Source organism: Hirundo rustica, chromosome 1 (genome assembly GCF_015227805.2).
Source record: "Hirundo rustica isolate bHirRus1 chromosome 1, bHirRus1.pri.v3, whole genome shotgun sequence".
NCBI lineage: Eukaryota > Metazoa > Chordata > Aves > Passeriformes > Hirundinidae > Hirundo > Hirundo rustica.
In genome coordinates this window covers 132,767,783-132,786,732 of record NC_053450.1, presented here as the reverse complement: position 1 = coordinate 132,786,732, position 18,950 = coordinate 132,767,783, and the positions used below count along the sequence as shown (strand labels likewise).

Here is an 18,950-nt window from a genome sequence, read left to right as displayed (position 1 = left end):
AACTAAGAAAGTGACTATACCAGATTTGCAAGTAAAATTTGTTCAGTTGCAAATTAAATCTAGTGTTCAAGATTGCAAGATAGTGTGTAAGGGAAATTTTATTCCTCAGAAAACAGCTGGTGTGTTCTAAAACAAGAATGGCCACTTTGGAAACACACCAGGCAGAAGTTCTCCCAGAGCTGCCTACAGTGCTGGAGAAGTACAAGAATTGCGGTAAAATACATACAAAATGAGATTAGGAATATTACTAAGTCTATGATAATATCCATTTTGTGAAGCATGGTGAAATCCTCGCCCCAAATGCGCGTTCAGATTTGGAGCGCTCTGGAGTTCGGGCGAGCAATCCAGTTTCAGGCGGCTGCCCCATGGCACTGCACGCGTGTGGGCTGTCCCCTGTGCCGCGGCGGCCCGGGCAGGCTCAGGGGTGTCCCGAGGCTGGAGCAGAGCTGTCCGTGTGTCCCCGTGCGGGGGCACGTCGGGCTGCAGGGCTCCGGGGGCTTCAGCTCAGCTGCAGCAGCGGAGGTGATGCCTAGGCTGCGGCAAATCTGCCAGGACGGAATGACTCTTCAGAAATGTTTGGACCAAAGCTGAGCTAAGTGAGTTTATTCATCCCACACTTCGCGCTGTGAGGCTTTGAGCCTGGTGCCTGGAAGTAGAAAGACCTGCCACGGCAGGAAGGGAGGGTGCAGGGTCCCTCCGTCTGCAGGCTCGGGGGAGGAGGGAGTCCTCTGCTAGGCGGTCCATGGTATTTTAATTAGAGCCCAATTAGCTTTCCTTACCCGGGCTGCGGCGGCTTGAAAATCCACCCAGACAAATCAGATTTCTAAAAATGGATGAAAATACTTAGGGAAAGGACTTCTGTGTGCTAGGAGACTAAAAGATGACCTTGTTTATCAAAGGGATGGGAGGTGGAGGAGCAACACAACTGAGTTCAAAATGAGAATTCGTACAGATAATGTCAAAATCTTAGTGTTTTTCAGTAAATGGCAGACAATGCATTTAAAATTATTTTTAAATGATCATTTGTTTCTATGGTGCTAACAGGTATGACACCTAGTGTCACTAGATAATTTTGAGGCAAAGAGTAAAAGAACTTTTATGTGGGTAATGGGAAGAGTAACATTTGTGCTTTTTCCTTAGTATACTTTCCTTCCTTAGTTTTTTACTTACTGGATTTTTTTTTTTTTTTTTTACTATAATTTTCTTTTCTATAATTGGGTCTTATGAACTCACCTTCTCACAGATGAGGGCTAGGAAGAAAATCCCCACACAGGGAATTTGTTCCATAATTGCCAAGAGACTGTTGAATTTTCTTCTGTGGTGTCTTGCTCTGAGCACTATCAGAGAGAAAGCACCAGACAGTATCCAGATTCCTATGGTAGCTTTTATGTAATGTTACATATTTCCATTATTTTCCCCTTTTTTCACAATTAGCTACTGCTAATATGAGTATGTGTGACTCTGGCCTCACTGCAGTTCACTTTGTGTCTGTCCCTGGCTGGACTGCTACTCATAATCTTATAATGTACTTAAAGACTGATTTGGAATGTCTCACAATGTAAACGTAGCTTTTTATTTGTCTGTGTTGCACCTGCAGTTTATGTAATTAATGCTTATAAAAGACTTTCATGGTCCCTCCAGGTTTCTAAGAGCAGAAAAAAGTTTTGATTTTAAGTAAAAAATTCTTTGAAGCTTTAGGGTCTGATTAGCTTTGCAGTCATTTCTGTCTCAGTGTCAGCTTTTATCCAGAAGCCGACATCTCTTTGAATGCTTGAGCTGATAGTTTTTAGATTCCTGGATCTGGGTGGCTTGTTGGAGGCCATGTTAGTATAAGGTATTTGTATCCCACTCTGAAGAGAACTTAATGAACTTTACAAGCAGCTGGAGCTGTACTTGCAGTGCTTTGCTGAGGATTTTTTGGTTGAACAAGAAAAAATGCAGCTTGTTCTGGAGCCTGGTATGTCATTTTGTATTTGACTCAAAACATACACTTTTATTGTTTCTATACACCCAGAAATGTTACTAGTCATGTTTATATCTGTGTTGATTTGGCACAGCCTGGTTTTTTGGTAGTTGGGGAGGGCCACTGAAGTGGCTTCTGTGAGAAGCTACTGAAGCTTCCACCATGTCTGACAAAGCCAATCTCTGATGGCTCTAAAGATGGATATGCTGCTGGCCCAATTAGAGAGATTGGTGATGCCTCTGTGATGACATAATTAAGAAGAAAATCAAAACAGGGCTGGGCAGTTTTTTCCCAGGGGTAGTGATGTCTGCTGCTGGGGCCATCTTGGCGTGGCCCATGGCGAGTCTTGCCTGCCTGGCCACCCCTAGCCAGCTGTGCCGTGGACAGAAGAGCAGGGGCGGCGGTGGCTTCTCCCTCCCAGCGCCTCACACGAAGCGAGGTGATAAAATGGCACCAGCGCTGTGGCGGCCGCCACTGCCTCTCACTGCCTCTGGCCGGCGGTGGACTCTCCGGCGTGAAACCTAGGCGATTGACCTCTTGGTGCTGCGAGATCCCACAGGAATCTTTGAATTGGTGGAACTTGTTGGCAGTGATACCTATGGGCAGAAATTTTTCTTCTGGTCAGAGAAGACGAGGAAGCGAGGAAAGGGAAAACAACACGGTGGCAGAAGTTCAGTTGGAAAAGAAGGGGAGGAGATGCTCCAAGCACTGGAGCCAAGATTCCTCTGCAGGCCGTGGTGAGGACCATGGTGAAGCAGGCTGTCTCCCTGCATCCCATGAAGTCCATGGGGGATGCAGAAATCCACTCGCAGCCCATGAGAAAAGCACTCACACTGGAGCAGGTGGATGCCAGAGAAAGTTGTGATCCAGTGGGAGATTTCAATGGAGAGAGAGAGGGCCCCTGCTTCCAGAGATAGTGGGTCCTTTTTTCCACACTAGAACAGCCTATCCTTAGAGGACTGCACCCCGTGGACAAGTGACCCACACCACAACAGTTTTGAAAAGACTGTTTATCTGTGGGAAGGACTCATGTTGCAACAGTTTTGGCAAGACTGCTGCTCATGAGATTTGAGCCATGCTGGAGGAGTTCACGGAGAGAACTGTCTCCAGCAGGAGGGACCCCATGGCATAGCAGAGGAAAGACTCCTCTCTCTGAGAGAACAGAAAAAGACCTCTCGTGACAAACTGACCAAAACCCTCAGGCCCTGTCTCCCTGTGCTGTCAGTGGGAAGGAGGGAGGGGTCGGGGAGAAAAAAAGGTGTTTTGAAGGTTTATTTTACTTCTCATTATTCTCCTCTGACTCTGTTAATAATAAATTTACCTTATACCTTTAAATTTGAACCTGTTTTGCCCTTTGAGTGTTTTCTCCCAGTCCTTACCTCAGTTCATGAGCCTTTCATCAATTTTTTTCCCTCTCTATGCAACTGTAGCAGATGAGGGTAAGCGAACGGCTTTTGTGGGTGCCTGGCGTTTGGCCATTGTCAAACGATGACAATAACCAATCGAGAGAAAACAATCAATCAATAAAGTGCACTCAGCTCCTTAAAATATGAAAACAGCAGAATCTTAAGGAATACAAAAATACCATGCACATTTAGCACAGCAGTTGGATCAAGTAACGTTTGGGAAAAATAGTGCATTTCATGGACAACTGAGAGCTGTTATAGATGAGTAAAAGCACAGTTTGCAGCAACGATTTGTCTTTGAAAGAGAAAGTAAACTCTTATATTTTAATTTTAAAATGGAAGTCATCGTAGGTAAGCAAAATACCTAGGAATGAGTAATTGGGATAAATGAGGGCAGAGTTTTATATATCTGACATATAGTAAGGTGCTGGAAAGGGTGTGCATGTGCTTATGTTTCTGTGTCTGGTTGTGTTTGTAGATTTTCTAGAATACACAGGGTGTTGAGAAAAACACTTGGAAACATAAAAACTAGAAACCAGCATTGCTAATTTTCTGTATTTAATATACAATACTTACTGCATTTGTATTCTTTTACATTTTTAGATAAAAGAAAAATATAGCTAGAAGGGTGAAGCAGTTTTAAATACAAAACTAATTTTTTGCCTTTTTTACTTTTCAATAATTTGGGAACTAAAGAGAACTAGACACTGTGAAAATTTTTATTACATTGGTTTTCATACTGAACCCTCAGCACCCAACAATAAATACACAACTTTGCTTTTCTTGCACTGCCAGCAGCAAAACGTTCAGTTCCAAACGACTGTAATTCTGATATAATACATTATTGATAACTTTCTGTGTGCCTTAATTTAATTCTGCTGTATTGACACATTAGTTTTGCAGTCAACCATCTTTACAAACTTGTAAAAGCTAAAGAATATGTTAATACGGTAAGGTGCATGCTCCGATGAACTTCAATGCAGTCAACGTAAAGTAGCCCCAGCTGAGGGTGTTCTTAAAGCAGAAAGCCCCATAGGGTGAAATTTGGGACACAGAGCAGGCATGCAGTTAGATCAAAGGGTTTTGTCTGAAAGCTTGCAAAGGGAGCTCTAGAGTTTCCAAAGTGTCTGTGTTACTTCCCAGCCATTCTGTACAGCAGAAACTTACTTTTTTCCCAATGTGTATATGGTAATCAGCAGCTGTGCAAGAAGAGGAGAGAGTCTGCAAGATTTCCTGTACAGCAATGGTGCAAGACTTCTATATACCACAGTTCACATGCTGTAGCCCCTTGATGTCACATTGATGACTAAAAGGTAAACCAGTATATTTGAGTAACAGTTCAAGAAATCACTGTTACATTTTTCTGTACCTCTGCAGGTGATACTGTATTTCACACGTAAGTGATTTTAATGTTGAATGCAAAGAATGTAAAGAACAGTGACTAGTAATTATTAAGCACACAAAATAAAAAACAAAATGATGCACCTTTAAAAGAAACAGTAACACACGCACCTTTTCATGTTTGTACCCTGATTAAAAGAACATCATGAATTTCAAGTATGAAATGATACAGTGAAATCATGTCCTGTGAATAGGTATCAATGGTAGTCTAGGTAGTACAGTTTGCACTGTAGGTAACTTTCCATCTTGCAAAACAGAATCCTACTGCATATGTAGGTAAAGTGACTTGAAATGTTAAAACCTGACATGCCAACTGTTGCACTGGTATAGACGGATACAATGCTGTAGAAGTCAACAGGACCACGCTGATTTTCACCAGCTGAATGTATGCCCTAAGGTGAATGAAGAAACGTATTCCAAACTGCTTTGCATGCTTTCCTTGAATTATCAAATCCTAGACAACTCCAGAGCAAATGATATTTTATGACAAAAAAGGTGAAAAACAGAGAAGAAAATTAATCCAAACAGAATAGAGACTGTTTTAATTATTATTATTTTTTTAATTATACTGAGAAATGAATGTACTGAAAGAGATTTTGATTTGCTAATGGATGTTGGCCTGGTGTAGTATCAATTAATAAAGTTACTCTGGATGTGTCTCAGAAGCTGTTCTGTAAACCTGAAACCACGAGTTTAATAATGCCTTTTGAGAACATAACTTATCTTGAAGATTCTTAAACCAGTATCTCATGAGAGTTACAAACAGGCTTAACTTTATATAATTTCTGTTAACTTCAGTGGGATTTGTCACATGTAAGGTAGGCACACATGGAGCAGTAAGAACTGAATCTTATTTCTGATACATTTCTGTACCAGCATCCTGCTTTTCTCCACATATCCCAATGCCACTATGAAGTGCAATTCTGACCTTTTGTATTAAAAAAGCAAAGAACAGAAACTTTTAGAGAAATAATGTAACTAGAGTTAAGATTTTTATCACACATTACAATTTATATAGTATTCTTGCTGATTTACTAAGCTTAAGTACGTAGTAAGTATGTAGACCTGAGCTGCCTGACACTGAAATTTGTAGACTTACAAGGCCAAATTCTTGGTTTAACTGTAGTCAGTGGAATTAGAACAAGAGAAAATCATGCTAAATGATTTGAAATACTTTGAATCTCCACCCCTATTTCATGCAATTGTCCATGCACAAAAAAAACCCCACCAAAACAAACCACCACCTAAATTTGCTGCCTTTATGCTTTTGTTTAGGCAGCAATCTTACTTCAAGCCCAGATGGGCAACTTTATCACGGCAGAAAACTTTCTTCAGTTACAAGATGCTGCACAAACTTGACCCCTGGCTTAAGTATCTAGAATCAACAGATACCTGCTGGGCCTTCTACAAACAAACTAAAGCCAAAGGCAGCCTATGTAATGTTTTCTAATTTTAGTTTTTCAGACAACAACCCCCACTATGTGTAAAATTATCTCTACAATAGCATTTCAAAGTATTCTGGTTATTCCTTTACATATTAAAACAAACAAAAATGCTCTAAAGCATAAAAATTACTAAATCTGAACATATATACTACTCTAGTTGCAAAACTCAATGCACAGTATGATGCTTACTTATGATTTTTCCAGACTGATCTATCTTCCTGCCTCTCTAAGAAGCTAGCCTCACTTCAACAACCAAAATGTATACTAAATGCAAATAAAAATAAAGCAGCAAGACTCAACACATTTTTTTTGCAACTACCCTTTCACAGGACTAATATGTTTTCATACAAAATAATATACTAAACCATAATAGCAATAATTTAGATTAATGTCAAATAACTTGAAGATAAATGTGTCCACATTTTCAATAAACACAAACCCCATTTACTGGTGTCTTGGCACTGTTATTAACCATGTGTCCGCACAATTACAGTCAGTTACTAAAGGAAAGCCTTTTTCTGCAAATACTTTTTGTGAGCAACTACACTCACATGAGTAAGCCCTCTCTGCTCCGTGGGACTGCTCAGGTACAGTACAGTATTCACGTCTTTGCAGACTTAGGCCTTCAGACTGAAGAGTATCATAGTGAGGAGGTACAAATACACACTGTAACACACAAAGTAGAAGACAGACATATGGACGAAAGCACCCTGTGATGCCTTTGGGAGTTATAATATAAACATCATTTCCAAAGTATACAGTTCCAACTTGCAACACAGCATTTTAAGGGTATCATTTTTCTTTAACTAGAGCATTCAAAGACATTATATTTTTAAAGCTGTTCAAAGTGATGCAGGAAAATATTAACAATAAAATTCATATGAGATTCAAGGGCAGGTATAGACCACTTAAATGAATTGGAATGAAATGGACCATAAATACATTAATCCAAATGCTTGTAAAGAATTTGCAAAGAAATTAAACACTGCAAGGAAGGTGTTAGTTAATGTTCATCTGTGGGGTTGGTTTCAGCGCCAAAATGATACAGCATTGTGCAAAAAACATATTCTACTGGAAAAATAAATGGCACCTTTATATTTTCCCTATCTTAAGTGTTTTAAAATGCATTTCTTGCACTAGCAAAAGGGACTGCCTTGCCTATGAATGTCCCTAGCTACGAGTCCTCGAGACTCTTTCAGTCCATGTGTCAACTGGAACTGGCTCTCACTTCTTACTGAAAAGCACCATCATAATGTAAACTTTGTCTGCTCACACTGCTGTGACTCCAAATGGATTGTAGGAAGGGAGTTCAATCTCCTGGCAAAGAGATTTTGAACACTGTGGAGAATGACAGGTTTTTAACAGTGCTTAATGGAAGGCAGATGCCATGGATATTGAATTCTGTTTGTTAGAACTGAACAGAGACAACTTCACTCTCATGAACAGTGACAGGACTCGAAGCTGAGTCGGGGATGGGGGTTAAGCTGGATATCAGAAAAAGGTTCTTCACCCACAGGGTGATTAGGCACTGGAAGAGGCTCCCCATGGAAGTGGTCACAGCACCAAGCCTCGTTCAGACAGAGCTCAAGAGGCATTTGGACAACACCCTTAGGCACATGGTGAGATTCTTGGAGTTGGAGTCAATGATCCTGATAGGTCTCTTCCAACTCAGTATATTCTATGATTCTCCTTAATACTGACCACCACATAGTGATCAAAATTTTCAGACAATGCTGGCCGTCTCTCTTTTTGAGATGGTAAACTGTAAGGTAATGCTTTTCTTTTCAACTTACCACACACAATAGAAAGGAGAATGGCAGTGGGGAAGTGAAATAAATTAAAACAAAGCTGGAACACCACAGGGCTGCTACACATCTAAAGGGAAAAGGCCTCTAATCTCATGATGCTGCAGTCCTTCTATCATGTTCTGACAGCTAACTTCAGTTCAAAATGTGCATGGCAATCAATACTTTCCCACAAGCAAATCCCCCCTGAGCTTACATAAGCCATCTTTTACAGCCTCACATCCACAAACTTCTTGCCACCATCCAATTTCTGATGCACATTTTGTTGTAGGTGCAACCCATGATTACAGCTGCCTTTCTTAAAAGGGACTCCAAGATGAAAGTCCCTGCCAGAAATCATTGCAAGTCCTGGTCTTGCTAAGAAAACCACTTACTTAACTAGCATGCTGCAGACTAAGGCAACATTTTAAACCCAGTTTGGTGGATTGTTTTCTATCACAGATGAAGGATGATTGTTTGAGATACATATCATATACCTGGAATGACATTTTTTCTTTTCCCACAGAATGTCTGGAATTCAGAATCATCCCTTTTGTGGAGTTTTCTTAGGTGAGTTCTTGTATTTGGAAAAAATGAAAGTCAACTGTCTAAAGGGGACAATAAACATACTGTCCCCTTTAGATCCAGGGAAGACTTTTCCTCAGGAGAATATTTTGGCGTTTAAGGTCTGTTTGTGCCTAGTACTTGTGGCAGGGGTCTGTGCTTTACACTGCCATAGCCAAAAGGGAAGGAATGAGCTTGATTACCTGCATGAATACAACCTATCTTGAGAGCTGGGGACTGTTTCACAGTTGCTCCATTCTCTTCCTGAGAACAGTGATCTTGGGGAAGGTGAGGGAAAGCAGGGTAAGCAGTTGGAGGCTGGCATTGCTAGTCTTGTATCCATCAAAAGCTTCTGTGTAACAGGGGCATCATTGTGTGCTCTTGTAAAAATGTGCATCACAGACAGTTGTTCAGGGATTTTCTGTTCTTAGTAAATGTTCTGAATCCAAAGTTGTTTTGGCTGATCAACTGAACATTATGTTCAGTCTAATCTATTCTAGCTTATGGTTTTGCTTGAAACAAAAAGTGTGAAGGTAGCACACATTTTGCCATATTCTACTGTACTACTTCCCTGTTCCTAATGAGAAGGAAAAACTAGAGTACAAATCACTGGCTGGCCGAGACTGGAAGCTGCAGAGTCATAAGGCAGGAATTTAGCTCACAGATACTTCAGTGGTAGTGGAAGCACCATCAGGGTCAGATACAAATGTCAGGTAATTGTCGCTCCAGTGAGAGGAAGCAGGTGAGGTGGAAAACTGCTGAGGGATAGACTCCTCCAGGTGTCCTTCAGAGTGTCACAGGATGATCTGGGATAAGGAAAGGACTGCTTGAGTGGCTGACTGATCTACCACTATATGTATTTAACAAGAGCCAGAGAACTATTATGGAGACTTAGAGGTTTCCCCTCCTTTGAACTGTGAAGTTTGTCTCTCTGCCAAGCCTAGGTGCTCACACTTAATAGAAGAACCAAAATTAGCCCCTTTGTGCCAACACTTACCCTGCTGCCCATGCACATAGACTGAACACAACAAAATGCCATGCAGGCCTCCTATTCTGCATTTTTGGAGCTGGCATAAAAATAGTTAACACTAGCTCTCCTGTTGGCAGAGGAGCTCAGAAAGCTCATTCCTACTCTACAACCTACAAAAAGTCTTTTCCCATGGCAGATGATTTTGCATTGTTATTTACACAGGGTGTCAGACTTGCTCCTGTAAGATGGTGAACCACTTGGACTGATCCAGCGAAACTTGCATGTGGATAACCTTATCAAAATCCAAGTGTGCAAAACCATGCCATTTCAGATGACCAAAGGATTTTCAATTTGCAGCAGGAGTCAACTTCCAATGCACAACACTGCACACTAATAGACACTGTCAGTGGCTCTCCTGCAGCAGAGCTGTACATTCTCCAATGTCTGCAGCTTAACTACAGGCACTGTCTCTGTGGACAGCTTTATCTGCTGTCAAGCCGTTTCATAAGCCCTTTCTTAATATATCTACCCAGAAAAAGCTCTAGCTTATGGAAAATTTAAAAAATAGAGCTGTTGCTATGTTGAAGAAGTACACTGGAACTCAATGACTTGAGTTGGCGTAAGTATCTAGAACCAAAATCCCGTTCATGAGTCTTATCATCTTATATGACAGGAGAAAACAAAACAACTGGGAAAAAAGTCTTCCCCCTGTGTTTATATCTAACTTTTCCATGTAGTCAAACTCACCTGCCAACTCTCCTACTCTTTGCCTATTTTTTCTCCTTCCATCACATCATGATTTTTCTCCTTAATCTAGCAACCCAAAATTGATCCTGACATTAAAGAACTTTTTAACTTCCTTTTTTTTTTTTTTTTTTTTTTTTTTTTAAATAAAGGGTGAGAATTAGCATAACATGATGTACGTGTGAAACATAGAATAAAATGAGGGGCTCCATATCATTGAACATTGATTTCACACCCTTTAGGAATAATTGTACAAAGGAATCTGTCAGTCTGAAAATCCATTTTCCATTCAGTGGAAGAGACTGTCCTCTGGATTTAACATGAGCATGTCAATGTGAGCAAGTATCCAAGTAAATACTAGAAAATGTGTCTTTGTCAGGCCTGTGGATGGGTTTAAGGTACAGAAAGTTCATAGTGTGAATGTGAAGTTGGCCTGCTCAAAACTGGACAGTGAGCTTGAGAGCTTTACAACACATCCTTGTAGACACCAAAGTAAATCACAAGTTTAACAAGTTGTGTCTTCCTATCTCCTTTCAAACAGTACAGGTTGCTTTAGTGCAAATGAACATTTAAGTGGTAGTTCAAATAAATTCATACTTGGATGCTTTTCTTCCATAAAACCCTATTACCTTTGCAAACTCAGCGAAAAAGTATCAGTTTCAATGCATATTTAATATGCATTGTTTGCATTTATGTCTCTCACATCAAAAATATGCTCCTTTTCACTCATCCTGACAATATTTTCCAAATAGTTCATTAAAAATATCTTTTCTGATTTTTACCAAGTGTCAGCTGTTTGTGGGAGCTTTTTAAATTTTTTTTTTTTTTTCCCCTTGTCTTTTTTTTTTTTTTTTCTTTTTCAAAGAAGGCAGTAGATTTTGTCTGATCCTTTCTGGAAATAAAAAAACCTGCTCTCCCGCAATCACCAACAATCATAATACTATAGCAGAAGTTGTTTTTATTTTCTCTAGCCTTGCAAAAGTCTCATTAACACTGAGCTGGATAAAACCCTTCAATATATCCCAAAACAGATAAAATATGTAATGTGAAGGGAAAAAGACCATATGGTTAAGGAGTTTCAATTTATCTTTGCTGTTTTGCACAGTCTTTCAGAGAAGGCTAAAAAACTGAATATTGCAGAAGCTTCCACAGGACTTTTAAGTCAAAGCAAATTTTCCAATAACTTCACTCACAGCAACCTTGGGTTTTTCTGCCCAGAAAGCAAAAGGCTCATTTAAGAATGGTGCTGGTTAATTTTAGTTTCTGATGAGTACATGAAGAACTGAGGGCTTCTACTCAGCCTGGAAAAAACACTTTTGAGAACAAGTTCCCACTTGATTCAGTTCTGTTTGGATGCCTATCACTGAATTAAAAACATACACATAATTTTTCAGGAATACTTTTTAATGGAAAAATATAGGAGTTTCAAGATTTTGAGTATTACAGCTAAAGTAATGATTTTTCAGCTGGTTTCTCCAAGAGTCTAATGAGCCATTTTTCATATTATTTGTGGACACTACTCTTAAGTGGTCTTTATGGTTCTTACATTGTACTGCATTATCAGTATGCAATACTAGCTAAGCTTCAAACTAAAGGGAAGAAACAACACTTGGCAAAAGTATATTTGTCAGTTCATATGTCTACATCTTTCTTCTTTTAATGGCCTAGTTAAATAAAATCAACGAGAATGCTTCTTTCTGTTTTACATAAATTATTGAGATTTGATGGTTACAGAAACTAGAATTATATTACAGCCATTATCTAATAATTTGCAAGACACAGATAGATAATAAAATAGAATAAACAGCTCACAAATAAAACCTCAATTTGAGTCGTATAGCCTGTTAGACTGTTGAAATTTTAGTCACATCTTTGTATATCTGAACTCTACTTGCACAAAAAAAAAAAAAAGGCTATGAAAATAAAACTTGGAAGCTTAAAACATATAAAATCCCATTTCATTTTCTAGAGATTGTTTCTGAATTTTTTTCTTCATTAAAAGTGACCTGTATACTCAAGGCTTAGTAATCAAAAGAAAGTAAAAGTATAGCTTATTGATAGTCAGTTATTGAAGAGTTCACCTCTCTGTGAAAGTAAAAATAAATTTTCCCACTAATGCAGTTTGGAAAAATGCTTTTTCTAACACACTAATTTCAAGAAAATAATTTACACATTTAAAAAAGTGTGAAATCCTGTTAACATTAAAAAAGATCTTGATATTTAGAAGCAGTTTTGAAGCAATAAAATAAATACGTTAAGTTCCTAAGCTTGCAATCAATTCAAGCTTCAAGCATACAACAAAATCACTCAAATAGCCTAGTATCTTCTAATTCACATTGTATATAAAAATCAATCTATTCCTGAACCTACTGTATATGAAAAATACTAGCCAAGTGGTTCTATAAAACAGAGTTCTTAGAATAAACTTCCTCATTATTCAAATGTGTCTAATACATGGAACATAATTAATTTATGTGGCCTTTTAAACCAAACTGTGTGGTCTCTGAGTCATACATGTATTTGACAACTGATGTGTTTTCAGTTGTGAGCCAGGTAAGTGCTCCAAGTTTGCTGGCTAAAAGACCAAAACAGCATGTTTTCTCTCTATTCTCCATAATTAAGTTGAACTAATACCTAACAGCAGAAACAATTACATGTATAAGAAAACACACTTCTCAAAGACAGTGAGAGTTGAACCTGTGAAAAGCACCAAGGCACAATATTTTCTTCTTATTCACCAAAACAACCACTGAGTATAAAAACCATGTAAGAGTTACCATGCTGGAAACCCTCCCTTATGCAGATGTTCAAATGCTGCAATACAGTAATACCTTTAATTAAAAAGGCTCTGTACACATAGCCCAAACTTTAATTTTTTTTGCAAACATGACACCCTCATTTTTTGGTGTGTTTTAGGAGAGAAACAACAGGAAAAGAGATGCTCTACTATTGATCATTGTGTACCAACAGGCTGAAAGAAACCTGGAGTGTGGGCACAGCCTACACAGAAATATGCACAAATCTTATTTTTATAATTCTACTAACCACACAAAAGGCAACACAGGGGTACATGAGACTAAGCCTAAGCAAGGAGGTGCACAAAGTTCTTATCACTGGTTTAGGCTGTGAGACTAAAAAAATCAACACGTAGTAATAGGAACGGAGGTGACATTGACACAGTGTAGCTATGGAAAATTAGTAAGAATCTCTCTGGAAATAGCACCTGTGAGGCTCACTGAAACTTGTTTACTTAAGGGAGCTGAAGGAAATGAACGGGAAGGCTGGTGTGAGTGTGGACAGGGGGAAAAGGGCTGCACCAGTTGGATTGCTATTAGTACTTCACTAGCTGGCTGTGGTGATTTTTTTTCCCTTGGCTATTGGGTCTGGTTTTTTTTCTGCAGAATTATATAGTAGTGATTAAAGAAAAAAAAAAAAAAAAAGCTGGTGGGAGATAGAATTTTCTCCTCTCATTACTTAGAACACCCTGTTCTCTGCTAAGAAGAGCACAGTGTCTGGCTGTGGGTGTTCTAGGAGCTATACTTAATACATCTTTTGTTATTCAGCATTTTTTAGCTGCTGTTGAACCACTCCTGTAGAAGAGAACACATACAGGCTTAAGTATCACCAAGAAGAATTGCACTCTAAAGTCTTATTTAAAGGTGTACAAAGAATTTTCATCACAGCACTTTCTTTTTCACTTACACAATTCCTACATCCTACACATATGGCAGTAATGAGTAAAGGTACTAAAATATTAGAGCTATACCAGTAATATAAGAAGAGCAAGGCCATGGGTTTGAGCACAGTCCCACAACTGTCTGTGCTGCCTAATTATAAATATGACTCCTGGCATGGAATTAGCCAACGACAGTGCTTTGCCCAGCCAGAGAACAGGCTTCCTCAGTTTACTAGTGTAAGTGAAGCCCCACATGGCTTGGCAGGGAAGACTGGAATACCATCAAGCCTATTGCATGTCAAATGGAATTTCTTCCTGAAGAGATCTGGAAAAGGAGGTAATTTGAAAAATTGTTGGTCCTTTGAATCCAGGCCCTTGCTACCACAAGGACCCCATTAGAGAAATATTTTCCCTATCCCTGCCAAGATTCTTAGATTTCTTGGTTTTGTTCCTGCCATTCCCACTGGGAAGATGTTCCAGAATGTGACCATTAATGCAGCCCTTTGCAAACTGTTCTCCTGAATACTCTCATTTATAACCTGATCCTACTATATTAGACAACGTACAGCACCATGTTGCAGAAGCTCCGCTTCGGACTCCATGAGCCAGCCCCTGTTTTTCTCTGCTGCTTGCTTAGCTCTTAGATATTACGACTGGGAAATAACTGCTCCAGTAGTTAAATTCCTGGTGATTTCCACATTCTCATTAGTTCTTGGGCCAACATTAACCTTTGGCTTAAAGTATTCTCTCCCCTCCTTTCTGTTTTTACCCTAATAATGTATCTACATTGAGCAACCATATTCTCTATTCTTCAGCTTTGCTAAGCTTAATAGAACAGATTCTTACACGGAACAGATGCACATTTCTATCTGAGAGTTTTAAGCCTAATTTGGAAAATATCATCTCCTCCTCTACATTTTCACTCTACATTAGTTGGTGGAGAGCTCTGGGAGAGTTTCCTGAGCAGTTGCTGGGAAGCCACACCAGCTGAATGCCCTGATAAGGTTATGTGTGATAGACAGCTCCGCGCTAGGTAAAATGTGGAATGTTTTCAGAAGTGTTAAATTCCGTTAAAACCTTTTTTATTTGCGACTGTTGCAAGCATCTCCTGACTTTTGGCTCTGTTTGTTGTTCTAAGTGTTTAAAAATTGATAGCAAGAATTTCGCCCTGGCCCATCCTTCTCTTTGAATGTTAAAAATTATTCACACTTAGGTCCGTTCACCCATACGGGAACAGGGTTGGAACAACACCAGTGCAGTGAGTCTGCAGTTCCCCTTGGCTGTAGGAACAAAGAGAATGACAAAGGCCAAGATTAGAAGGTTTGCTGCAGCTCCCTGGCCTTCAGCTTCCTGCTTACAGAACTTCTGAAGTTCTGATGTTACGGATCTCTGATATCTCTGGACCAAGATGCTTTGTGCATGTTCTTGCCAGGCCTAATTTGCAACTTCCCATTTCATGCTGGTTAAGTTTTGCATAGGCTCTTTCTGGGCTTAAAGAAAAACACAGGCCACTGTCTGCAAGCACGCAAGTGGTCCTTTCAAAATCTGGCTTGTTTAAAATAGACCTAATTTAACCATATATCACAAACTTAAATGTCTAACAGTAACAAAAAGCTTCATCCAGGAGACAAATAAGATCCACTTACTATCCTAGCAGTGGACCATGACCCAGACAGTGCAGATACCTGAAAAGGAGTTAACGGTGAAGTTTGCCACAGCAGCCAGAGACCTGCCCGTGAGATGGTTAGAAGTTCCCCTGTCACAGCTGGAAAAGTTATATTGCCCAACTCACTGCTAAGGACCTGCTTCTGCCAAGCATGCCGTGGATGAGGATATACTGCTGGCTCACCACCTAGACAAGATGAAATAGAGACGAAGAAGAGAGAAGCCTAAGGACTGTCACAGGAGTAAGCAAAGCTGGCTGCCTCACTTAGCATCAGTTATAGTCATTGGACCAGTATTTTCCCCAAGCCATGTCCAGGTAAGTGCACTGATGTCATGCTAGGGAACAGTTTTTGTGGATTTAAAATATTTCTTTTTCCTCAGTACAGTATTAAAAAAATAAAAGTTTCTTTTCAAAATACTGAAAATATATTTTAGTTAAGGCAAAAATACTAAATATAAAAATTTCAGGTAATATTTAAAATAACTGTGCTATAAAGACAAGTAAATTGCTTAGTTATTTTGACATTCAATAATGGCATATTAACCTTAGTGGAGAGGCACGTGCTAGTATCCCCACATGGTGTTTTAGGAGAGAAGGTCATGCATTTCTGCATGGAAAACAAGCCTGCTTAGTAAGTGACATGTGAGGAATTTTGAGCATTAATGTTCATGCACTTGTGATGCATTGGAGGGTGACGCAGATAAGGCAGCACAGTAACAGAGTACAATGCAGCACAAATACTTCTCTGTGTTTATTACAGGTGTAGGATTCTTTGCTTCTGAACCAGAAATATTTTTTCTATTTTTGTTTTTGGCTGACAATGAGAACTGGTTGAAGGTGAAAATCTGTATTGATTTTCATTGGCTCTGCTCATGACTCTGAGCTGGACATCAGAAAATTATTTGGAATGAGATGAAGAAAATATGCTTGTAGCTGTTTCCAGGGGGGAATGATGGGTTAGACGATGGACTAGAATGTGTCTGCATTTCAACACAGAAAGACCATTTGGAAATTGAAACAGTAAGAACAGGACAGTTTTTTGAAACATGCACACAAACATATCTAGATAATAACTCATTTGTGTATGGAAAAACCTAAAAGCTGAGACATTTATTATGGTCATCATCATCACTGTTATTTTTATAGAGTAACGAAACGATGAATTAGTCTATGCAAGTTCTCGAGTGGGGAAGCACCTGCATGTATGCTCTGAATGAACAGCAGCTGGATGTATTAACGCATGTATCAGTTAACTGCAGGTTGCAGAGATCTGGTATTTCAATGCCATTCTTTAAATATCACAGAATAATAATAATAATAATAAAGTACCAAATCATGCTTCAGCAGCTAGAGAGAGAGAGAGAGGTTGCATCATATTTTGGCAGTGACTTGATCATCAAACACTGGCAGCATTCAGTATTAGAAGGATAAAATGGCAGCAAAACTGGTCAGCAGCTTCTCTTCGTCTGGAGTTTTCCCAGGTAGATAAACAAAACAAAAACAAAACAAACATAAAGCTGCAACAGGAGCAGGTCAAAACCCTGGCCCTTGCATTGCTCTGATAAAAGTAAACTAGATTGATTTCCATGGATAAGCACATCACAATCCCAAAATAAAAGATAAGTGCATAAAACCTCCAAATAATGATCTCCCTAGGGCAGCTACATGGTTTGTATGGGACAGTGGCCTTGTCAGCTACGTGTCTTTTTCATTTACGGTTCATCTTCAGTCAGCACTTATGATGCATTCACCTCACTGGAGTTTTGGCTGGATGACATGTGACAGTCCAGATTCTCCTTGAATTTCTCCAGATCATGGAAATATGGGTGAGAGAGGGCAACATACGCAGATATTCTCTTGGCTGGGTTGAATGCTAAGCATTTCTGAAAGTATGAAAAGAAGTTAGTTTTAACTAAAATGTACAGTTAACAGTGCTATCATTGCATACATACATTAATGCATATCACCTTCAGTGTACGATCAATATGAGACACAGCAGGGCCTCAGAAGGTGGTGCACAATGATCACCCACATCAAAACAAGCACCAGGGTCACAGTATAAGAGCATGGCCACATCAAAAATTACATGCTGGAAAATTCAAATGTTCACAGTTTATGAAATTCCAGAACTCAGGTTTTCTTGAATTCACATGCACAGGACAGCCTTCATCTGCTTATGCTGTATGTTCAGTTTCTCCCTCTACTTCCTAGCTGCACTTTGATGGCCCTCCTTCCAGATCTGTGTCCCAGCCTTTTTCCAGCCAGCATTGAAATCCCTACCCCAGCCTTGCATTTATACCTACCTTGTTCTTTATTCACCTCCATGTGTTATTCTTCCTACTATTCTTGTCTAACCAATTCCTAGTCCTGCTTTCTCTTCTTGTATCAGAACTTCTGTCATTTAACTTCTGAAATTTAATTCAGTGACTTCCAGTTCTTCTCTCCCCTTTTATCTGTGGCTCTCAGTTATCATCTCTTTGCCTATCAGGAAAGGATTTCTTTCCTACCTCACTTTCTAGACACAGATATAAATCTTCTTCCTTCCATCATGGCTCACACTCACTGAGCTCCTGGCCATGTATTATTCCTTGTGGTTCCCAGAATCTAATTCTTGTTCCATGTCTAGCTTCCACTTCTAGGCTGTCTGCAAGCACAACAGATTTTTCTCACAGCAGTGCTTCTCCCTTGTCATTTCAAGTGTCCAGATGCAGTCCAGCTTTCTGCAGCTGGGAGCTACTGTCATGAGGACACAGCAGGATCATCTGCTGTTGAGATTATCTTGTGCAGAGACAGCAGTTCCTTAAGAGATACATCAAGTCTTTCAAGAATTTTACTCTACTTAGCTCATATGAATCAAGATATTTAGAAGACTTCCAGAGAACAAATTTAACGAGATTTCAACGGCAAGAAGCAAACTGATGCAAGGTCATTCCCTACATTCCATTTCAAGATTGAACTTCAGGACTGGGGTTTCTAATGGATCTATAACACGGATGGAAATAGCTGTACCAGCCCAATTCTTTTGCTTCTGTTCAGCCTTGCCATTTGCAAGAGGAAATAATTGGTGAATTCCAAGTGTCAAGTTTTCAGCATTCAGTAGAAGGCTAGCAGATGTGATCTACCACTACAGCCTATTTCTCCCTTTATTCTGGGTCCACTGTACCACAAAAAAATGGCAGATCCATTTTTGTACTCACATCAGGCCAATGCTGTAAGAACAGCCTGTATCAGTGGCACTACTGTGGTCAGTAGTGAAGATGCTATCATAAGGTCGAATGACAGGTCAAACAGATACATCCCTGACCCAGCTTCCTAATCTTGAGCTGTTCTC

The 18,950-nt window shown here is 39.5% G+C and overlaps 1 protein-coding gene across 2 annotated transcripts in view; it reads right to left on the bottom strand.

Moving 5' to 3' along the window:
- Window positions 1-4,657: 4,657 nt before the first annotated feature.
- CDK6 (cyclin dependent kinase 6) overlaps window positions 4,658-18,950 on the bottom strand; it is a 135,601-nt gene continuing 121,308 nt past the window's right edge. For both annotated transcript variants that reach the window (XM_040076794.2, XM_040076863.1), the window contains exon 8: window positions 4,658-17,502. In XM_040076794.2, the coding sequence (XP_039932728.1) occupies window positions 17,356-17,502 (147 nt within the window). In that variant the 3' untranslated portion in view covers window positions 4,658-17,355. The remainder of the gene's footprint in view (window positions 17,503-18,950) is intronic.